The sequence below is a fragment of the Pteropus vampyrus genome, unplaced genomic scaffold, assembly GCF_000151845.1.
Source record: "Pteropus vampyrus isolate Shadow unplaced genomic scaffold, Pvam_2.0 Scaffold22, whole genome shotgun sequence".
NCBI lineage: Eukaryota > Metazoa > Chordata > Mammalia > Chiroptera > Pteropodidae > Pteropus > Pteropus vampyrus.
Window position 1 is genome coordinate 1,902,724 of NW_011888803.1, and position 9,900 is coordinate 1,912,623.

At 33.0% G+C, this 9,900-nt stretch overlaps 1 protein-coding gene and 1 pseudogene across 2 annotated transcripts in view; one reads left to right on the forward strand and one right to left on the reverse strand.

The window, feature by feature from the left end:
- Nucleotides 1-9,900, reverse strand: part of USP33 (ubiquitin specific peptidase 33) — a 49,341-nt gene that overhangs the window by 25,540 nt on the left and 13,901 nt on the right. For both annotated transcript variants that reach the window (XM_011355529.2, XM_011355528.2), the window contains exons 2-7: nt 7,098-7,229; nt 6,845-6,898; nt 6,379-6,441; nt 4,815-4,967; nt 2,278-2,380; nt 1,693-1,762 (exon numbers count right to left, since the gene is read on the reverse strand). In XM_011355529.2, the coding sequence (XP_011353831.1) occupies nt 1,693-1,762; nt 2,278-2,380; nt 4,815-4,967; nt 6,379-6,441; nt 6,845-6,898; nt 7,098-7,229 (575 nt within the window). The remainder of the gene's footprint in view (nt 1-1,692; nt 1,763-2,277; nt 2,381-4,814; nt 4,968-6,378; nt 6,442-6,844; nt 6,899-7,097; nt 7,230-9,900) is intronic.
- On the forward strand, nt 5,475-5,593 carry LOC111736905 (annotated as a pseudogene).

The following is a 9,900-nucleotide window of genomic DNA, read 5'->3' on the forward strand; positions in this document are numbered from 1 at the left end:
TTACTCTTCTCCCTGGGTGATCTTAAATTTTCACAAATATGTCAAGGATAGTCAAACATCTCATCTAAACCACAGATTTATATCAAATGCCCAAACTGATGGCTGTCTTGGGCATCTCAAATTTAACATGTTCAAAATTTAAATTCAAGTGAATCTGATCTTCCTCCAAGCATTTACATCCCAGTAAGTGGTACTGTTATCTATCCAGTGGCTTGAGTTAGCAACTTATAAAGCAACATAATCTTTTATGAGCTTGATTAACTTCAGTGAACCTTCATGAATCTATTCTCTTATAGGAAATTGACTGGGCAAAGGACCAAATCCTGGCCTGAAATAAACTGACTACCCTAAAAAGATATTTCACACAAGTATAAACCAAAAGAGAACATAGGTAGCTATACTTATATTAACAAAAGAGACTTTAACTCAAAAGCCATAATGAAGGGTGGCTCTGTAGTGTAGTGATAAGCACGTCTGCTTTACACACAGAAGGTCCTGGGTTCGTGCCCCAGGTGAAGCCATGGACCATACCCCAGGTGTGCCAGAGCCCCTGAGTGCACCAGGGATGCCAGGCCACGGGCGGGGGGGGCGGGCGGGGTGGAGGGGATGCCAGGATCTGAGTGCACAAGGTCTCCCAGGTGCACGGGGTGAGTGAGCGTGTGGGAGGAAGACACCCTGCCTTCAGAGATCCAATTCTTAAGGGGAAATGGCAACATCCATAGGTCAGGGGTGGAAGGGGAGGAGGAATTAAAGAAGGGGGTAAAAAAACCCATAAGGAGATAAAGAAGGTCACTATATAATGATAAAGGGGTCAATTCATCAAGAGGATTCCATTTGTAAGTATTTATGTACCCTACATAGGAACACCTAAATATGTACAGCAAATATTGACATCTGAAAAGAAAAATAGATACTAATACAGTAACAGTAGAGGACTTCAATATCCTATTTTCAATAATGGATAGATTATCCAAACAGAAAAGTCTATAAGGAAATATTGGACTTAAACTACACATTAGACCAGATGGCCCTAGGAGACATACACAGACTATTCCACCCTGCTCCTATCTACATTATAGAACTATGATTAAGAAAAAAAGGAAATCTGAATGCTTTATTAAAGACTTTCCACCTACAGAAAAATATAAAATATTTTCATAGGATCTGTGAACTAAAAGTGATTTGAGGAATGAACTCAAGCTCATTTTCTAGATGTATGTCAAGGTCAAAGACATACAAGTACCTAGAGTCTAAGCCAGGACCAGCAGTCTTAGGAAACAACTGGCATTAAACAAAGTAACCCTACTGAGACAACAATGGATTAGGTCCCAACCCAGATTCTTGCCTATGCTACCTTTAAAGTTACTCAACAGGAAAGAGGAAATAACTTTTTCAGGAATATTTACATATTTAGTTTTAGTTAATCCACATATTTTCTAAATGGGAGCACTTCAGAAAGGCAGGTGCCTATGCATTGAGGGGAGCGAGGGAGGAAGTGCAGCCAGGGATCTATGGAATCATGTTGACTAGGGGAACTGAACATAACTGTTATCTCTTTTCGATATTATTATTAATATGTATTTGTTTTCTCCTCTCACTGCTTTTTTTTGAGACTATAGCAGCGTGGTTTTCTGCTCAAAGAGTAACTTTAAAAAGCTATACAAACAGAACAAAATTAATTTATCTACTTACCAATTAGAAAGAGCCTGCAAAGCTGCATTCATATAACAAGTATTCCCAATATTTTTCAAACCTGTAAGACCTATTAAGACAAAGTATAAGTTATGTCATCATTCGATAATGCAATTTTATAAGTGTTTACTGAATATATAACTATGTATGATAGTTATTATGGATCCCAAACTATGTTAGAAAACACAAAATACATTATAGAAATATAAAAAATAACTTGAACATCTCGGTGAAATCAGACTTATACCAAAATGTTAATTTTCCGATACTTATTTAAATATACACTTAGATAATTAAAATTCCGACTTTATTCAGATAATTATACTAAAAACTGTGGTCTTTGATAAGGTAATGCCAGAGACACCAAGCATCAAAGCTGTCAGTTTCCTCTTTTTGCAAATACAACTTCACTAGGCCAAATTTCAGAATTCTTTTTTTCTTTTTCTTTTTTTTTTTTTTTTGGTAATTACCATGAGTCGAGTTCCTTTGCCTCTAGAATTTTCACATTACAATTTTCACATTATAATTTACTAAAGAAATGGGCAGTACCATATAAAGGAGAGTTATACAGGAGAATTATTTTACCTCTTGCCTTAAGTTCATCTTCTTCTTCTACTTCTATGTCCAGGTCATCAAATACAGCAACCAGAGGGGTTTTTAATGTTGTGTTACTGGGTATTTTAAAATCCTTGATAACAGAAAAGACAGCAGACTTGAGCAAAGCCTTGGTTAAAAAAATTTTTAAATTTTATCTCATATACATTTATATTCTCAAAATTAAGAGATTTTACTAGAACTCTAAGTAAGAATTCAAGGTATTATCAATTAGAATAAATTTATATTTATATTTTTAAAGTAATAAGGACTAGCACTAGGTAACAGCATGTCATTCTACCTCTATTAACATATGTACTTGAATAACAAAGCCACTTGTGACTTTTTGAATTTAAAGACAATTAACTCCAATTCAGTAAGACCACATTACAGCTAAAAAGACCTAAATGCACATGTCCTAAATTATCTTTCCAGATCTTTTTATGAGAAAAAAATACTAAAGCTTTTCCATCATAACATACCAACTTATCTGTAGACCTCTACAATCTCTCCTGATGCTTGCTACTATACTTATTTCACATCCCTTTATGTATATGAAATAGCTCATTTGTTTTAAATAGTAATAAAATATTCCAATATTAATTCCCAAGAATTGACTTAATTCAGAGGCTGCTACTGATTACCTGTTGGTCAAATGCTAGCCCACACTGTTAAAAAAAAACAAAACAAAACAAAACAAAAAAAACACACACAAAAGCAAAACCGAGTTAATATTTTAAAATTTGTGAGAGCTCACATAAAAATCAGATTTCGCAAGTTCTGTTATAACAGTAGATCAAAGTTATGGAACCCATTTAGTTGGAGGAGGAAACTGAATAGCAACATGAAACTAGCATGTGCTTGTGGTTCTCTAACTTACAGCCTTAAGCCACCTCTATAATGCTGCATATGCCTTTACAGACCTGCTTTATGCATTTACTTTACCTTCCTGTACATACTGAACATTCAAGTAGTCCCCATATTCTCACTTTGTTTTATTTAAATACAGAGAAGTGCAAGGGCTTTTTAAAAAACCATTCGACATCTTACCTTCTAGAAAAAATTTCTATTTGAAAAGACTTTAAAAAGTAAAGACTTAATGATATCTAAATGGTTTCCAATATTGTTATTTTATAATTAATGCTCTGATGAAGTTAGGTTCAAACAGCCTATAAATTTTATGCCTCTATAAAACTCTGTACAAATAACTTTTTTTCTTCTAGTAATTTCTTCAACAATGGATCAGAAAGTCATATAAAATTAAATTCATGATTTTTATGTATTATAACTCACCAGAGAATTATTTACAAACCTTCAGAAAAGTCTCAGTTATTTATTCAACAATATTCAACATTCACTAAGAGTCTGTAATCTGTTCTGGCAGAAATAGGAACAGATAGCTATCTTAATTTTCTTTCGTCGGTGATGATTATTTTTGCAATGCATTTTTATCTGTACTTCTTTATGAATTATCTACATTTATTCTTTCAACTACCTTTTGAGTATTGCCCTTATAAACTGTTATTAATTCATTGTGTGAGTAAACTTTTAGTTATCACATTTTTGTTAATGACGTAAGAGTGTTCAAAAAACTTATTTTCAAACTACCGGGGCACTCAAAAAAGACAAACATTTCTGAATAACAAACAGGTATCAATGAGAGAAATTGTAATGGTGGTGATTTATTGACTAGAACCATTCAACTGTGAAACCAGAAATGCAACCAGCACCTTGTCTAAAACCTAGTCACCTCAAGTTATATAATGTGTGAGGCAAATAAATTTATTAGCACAAATGTCTACTATCAGGATGTAACACAGAGGTACAACAGAAAAATTCAAGAGAGTTGGTGTCAAGGCAGTAAGTAAGAAACACAATGTGATTTCTATAACACATATGAGGGAAAAACTGACTAATGTGCTAATTAAATCATGTGATTAGAGTAAGTTAGAAGCCAACTATTCTAATGTTTTCATTTCCCCTTTCCTATTTTTTTTTTGACCAGAAAATTCTCAACATTAAGGGATTGATCTTTGCAAGCCTAAACATATTTTATAACCAAAGACTGATGTTAAGCTTTCATATATACTATCTAGTTTTCAATAAATTATAAATGTGTACAGTAATACAAATGGGGTGAAGAGGGGAGGGAAATAAAGAAAAGGGAGCTGAATTAGTATTTGTTATTCCCTATCAAAGAAAGCCTATCACCTCTCTTAGCATCAGATTTGCTAGGAAAAGATACACTATTAAAATCAGGTTTCTTTAAGTTTTTAAAACACATCAGGTGCCTTCTCATCTTCAGACAGGTGGGCTTCAATCTTCATTCTATCTAATCTATCATTCTACAAAAGAACAAAGGCCAGCCTCAGGTTTGAACTGAGAAAAAGAGGCACATTTTTTAAAGTACAAATATACTTTTAAGTACAAGTTTGGGAAGATTCTTTTAAATTTAAACTACGTGACAAATTCTGAAATTATTATCTGAAAATATTTTATATTTTAATTAAATGGATTTAGATTATTACCTGGACACTGTTTTCTGGTGTTTGGTGAAGCGGTCTTACATGAGGCAATGAAGGCTGAGTTCCTAATTTCCTATCCAAAAATACTTCTTTGCTGCATGCATAACACCACACTCGAAGAGTAGTAAGGTTCACAGTTAGGTAATGCTTTGTCTCCTGTATAATTTCACGGGGAACAGAGAAGAGGAACCAAAATTAGGTAGAGTTGAAAATATTTCAAAAGGTCATAGAAGGAAAACTATTGGCCCTTTGATAAATAACAATATACTCAGAAGAGAAGCATTAAGTTAAACTCGAACACCAAAAAACATTCTTTTGATAAACTGCTAAAGTATAGTGAATAGCAACAATATCTAAGCCTACTCTAGAGTTATTCTATTGTCATTTTCACTACTATTCATTATAAAAATAAAACACAAGAGTATAAGACTGCTTTGCAGTCAGCAAATAAGCACAATACAAGAAAATAATTGACAAGTAACACAGTAACTATTCTAGGAGATCAAAATGGCAAAAGAAGACAAATGACATGAGTCAAAGCACAAAAAGCTCAAGCAATAGTAAATATATGATCTTAGCTAAATAAAACTAGACTTTCTCAACTGGATTTCTTCTGCAAAAGAATTATGCCCTATGGAAAATGATTTGAATAACTATTTTCTCATCTATGGCCATGCTATCCTGAACAAGCCCGATCCCATCTGCTCTTGGAAGCTTAGCAGGGTCAGGCCTGGTTAGTACTTGGATGGGAGACCACCTAGGAAGACCAGGTGCTATAGGCGTAAAAAATTTTAAAAAAATAAAATAAAAGGATTGTAAGCTGACAAGGTCCTTGCAATCTGTGAGGTCAACCAAGGGTTGTCTTGCCTAATAAAAATAAAATAAAATAAAATGAATAACTATTTCTCGTTTCTCCAAAGAATGGTATATAGCACTAACATTACAGATGCATGGAAGAGAAGTAAATTAATTATGTACAATGATGCCTGAAAGTCTTGGAGTATTCAGGTTTAACTAAGTAACCTAAGGAACCCTAGTTAACAACAATTGATGCTAGAGATATCAATGTGAAAAAAAAGATGGTGCATTCTCAAGAAACAGTTTAGAATGGGAACTCTACCTAACATTAAAAGAGACAAGGCAGAATTTCACACAAGCACCAAACAACTAGGGTAAAGTAGAAAAGGAACTCCAATTATGAGGATGTACAAGAAAAGGTAATGTAAGTTAAAACTTGAAGTTAGCCAAGCAAGTTAGCCAGGCAGTGTCATAAGCTAAGGCATCCACTCTTGACTTCCAGCCCCATATTCTAATATTCCAGCCATCAGTTCCATACATCAGAAAGTATACTTAAAACATTACTCTTAATTACACCTCATTCTAATATTGATCTTCTTAGCAATACCCCTCACTACCTTTTAGAGAGTATAAGCTAAGGTTTAATTCATCTTATATAAAAAAAGGGCAAAATTTCAAATTACAACTTTAATTAATAATATTGCATTTGCTTTCCCTTTCCTTCAGGCTATCTTTAAAAATGTCTTGTGAGAATTTTCTATATACATACCTGAGAATGTATGGTGCTGTGATCTACTTGAGATTCACCACAGCCAACATATGAACATCTATTCTATAAATAATTATACAAAAAGGAAAATAAGGTATTTTATAATGTGTCAATTTACAATACCAGCAATTACATTTGCAATTAAGTTTTGATCATGTTTTTAACTTAATGATTAAATGACTTTCCATAGTTATCTTAACTTAAAGGTACCAGGCACAAAAGAATAAAACCAATATATTTCTAAGCTAAAAATTATGTCACCTCTAATAAAAGGCAAATGTAAAATATTTCAGTGATTTACTCTGCAAAAGCACTGTTAAGTCAAAACTCAAAGTCTGAAGTTTAATTTTTGTCATCAAGGATGTTCATTTATGAAATCTTTTAAGTGTCAAAATATCTTCTAGTTATCCTTTTCCATATATAAGTTTTTATAATATCAAACATCTGAGAAGAAACAAATACATACCTCCAAGCATGCCCAAAGATTTGGTCCTCTGACTTTACAATCCTGACAAGTACCCTATGAAACAAGAATCACATAGACAACATTATCATTATACTGACATGGCCAAATATATACAATTCACAAATGATATAATATATATAAAAAACTGAAACTCATGAACACAGAGTATTGTAGTAATTTATAAAAAAAAAAAAAATATTTGGGGAAAAAATGAATATGATTTTTTAAAGAAGGAACAAACTTATTATCTTACATGAGATTTTTCTATTAAATCTTCTTTCGTTATTTCACCAACTGAATCCAAATGTGGACAATGACTTCGAAAAGCTGACATTTTGTTAGAAATTTTTTCCTGTTTCCCAAGGCTTTCCAAATGAGGTAATACCTATAGAAAAAAAATGACCAAAAAGTTAATTGTAAAATTCTATTAAAAGATAAAAAAGAAGCATATGTGCTTACAAGTTGCCCTAAAAAAGAGTACATTTTCAAATATATTCAGGTTACTTTCATAATTGAAGTTTACTTGAACATTTAAAAGTTCTCTACGAAATAGGTATTTTATTAAACATAACACCTATAAATCAATATAAGTTTGTTTCTCCATTACTTATACTGCTTTTTACCCTTTCTCATTTTACTTTTTAGAGATAAATAAAAGAGAAAAAATTCAAGTTATTCAATTTCAGTATATTTATGCCTAAAAAAAAAAAAAGATTAACCCTCAGTCTAGAATAGAAATTGAAAAAGAAAATTCAAATGGAAACCTCCACTTTCACACTAGCGGCAGTCCTTACTGATGATATAAATGAAACTGATATCCTACCAAGGTAGTCACTTTATATCAGAATTTATCAGCTTTAGCACCACTGACGCTTCAGGCCAGATAATTCTTTGTTGTGGGGGACTAGCCCATTCATTTTAAGATGTTTAGCAACAGTCTTGCTTTTACCCACTAGATGTCAGAACACCCTCACCACCACTCTGAGCTTTGAAACCAATATCACTACAGAGTGTAAAATTATGTCCTATAGGAGGCAAAATCACTCAGGTTGAGAACAGCACTATCATAGGTTCCTTTGAATAACTCTGAGGAAGGTACTGTTATTATCTTCATTTGCACCTAAGGCTAAAGAAGCAAACTTGACTGAGTTCACATTAACATTTGGCAGAACTAGAAATTGAACCCACCTATGTCTTATGGGTAAGAGCAAGGTCTCTGAAGTCAAATAAACCTGAGGATACCAGTAAGAACAGAATGGTATATCTAACTTATGGGGTTTTACAAGGATTAAATGAGTTAATACGTGTATGTGCGCATGTGCGTGTTTATATACCCACTGTACTACATATACATACACACGAAATTTTATTAGGCATTCTGCATCATTCCTTTATACAGTTTTTTTATATGACCAATAAGGTCTGATACCTCCCCTCCTCCATGAGAGCACCAGTTTAAGACTGAGGTAGTTTCTCAAATCAATTATAATTTCCTCAATATTCTTTAGAAGTTTCTTCAATTCCATTAAAAAACAGAAGACAAAGTGTTTTGCAATACAAATAAACTCAATTTCCTCCAAGACATCACAATGTTACAAATGTAACTTATAAGAAAAAAGACTAGAAATACTATAATGTCACTAACTTTTATCTATCTCCACTGCAAATATTACAAATTATAGAGCTAACCGATATACAGAATAATTTCCAAGTAAAAGTCTCAAGTCTAATTCAGTCTTCTTTGGGCTGTACATGCTTAATAAGAGAGCTTTTCGTGCCCTTAGTTCATCTTTGGGGTTTCAGAAGACTTGGAAAAAATTAAGAAACTTACTAGGAAAGAAGAAACAATTGTAAATGTGCTGAAATATTAACGCATTAGTAAAAACATTAAATGGAAAGGTTTAATTAAATCGAATCAAATAATGAGTACAGTATTATACTGCTACCTACAAAATACAACAGGAATCACTCTGGGGTTAACAGTATATAATCATTATTTCTAAACATTACATTATTTCTTAATATTAAATAAGCCATGCTCCAAAACTTTCAGAACATTGAGTTAAACTTAAAATAACTTAATATTTTCCATTTCTTATGTTTAGGGGAGGTTTTGGCAATCTTTCCAAGCCACTTCTCAATTCCTTTTGTGATTAGGTATCTCTTCCCTCTTATCTAATTACTTCCACTGCCAGCCATGATGGAGTAACAGGGACCATATTTACCCTATCATCTCGATAAATAAAAAGCCAGAAAAGATATATAAAACAATGGTTTTCAAGGAATTGGACAATAGGCAGTGCAGGACACAGATCTCCAAGAAGATGAAAACAAGATGACTGCCCCAGCTTACAGCCTGGAGAGAATTCATAGGCTACAGTACAGGCAGAGACAGTTGAAAATTCAGGGAGATCAAGGGCTAGAAATCATAAAGCAAAGTAACAGAGAGGAACAAACTGAATAGAGAGCAAGTGAATTCACAAGATGTTGTACAGGGCTACCATCAAATCTTTAGCTGAGTACTGATGAGCACGTGCATGTGATTAATCTACTCTAAGTGGCAGAAAGAATTACTGGAAAGGAGTAGGTAGAACAATTTCCAAAGCCAACACAGGTTTGTTTGTGTTCCCACCAGCCAGAGTTTTAAGATTTCATAATATAAAAGGAATAAAATAGAGTACTCAGAAAGGTCTACCTTTAAAAAAAAAAAAAAACCTCAAGACATACAAAAAAGGAACTATCTAACTCACAGTGAAGAGGGAAAAAAAGAGACCCAGAAATAACACAGATGACAGAATAAAGTATATACATGCTAAGGAGAGTGAAAAAAAGACCTAAATCAAGTTTCTAGATGTTCAAAAAAACAGTGTCTGAGGTGAAAAATACAGTGGATGAGGTTAACATCAGATTAGACAATGCAAAAAAATAATGAATTTGAAAACACAGCAAAAGAAACTATTCAAATTGAAACACAAAGACAGAGAAAATTAAACAAGAGCATTACTCAGCAGGGTGGAAAAGTCCAAATTTCGTGAAAACTAAAAACCTACAAATTG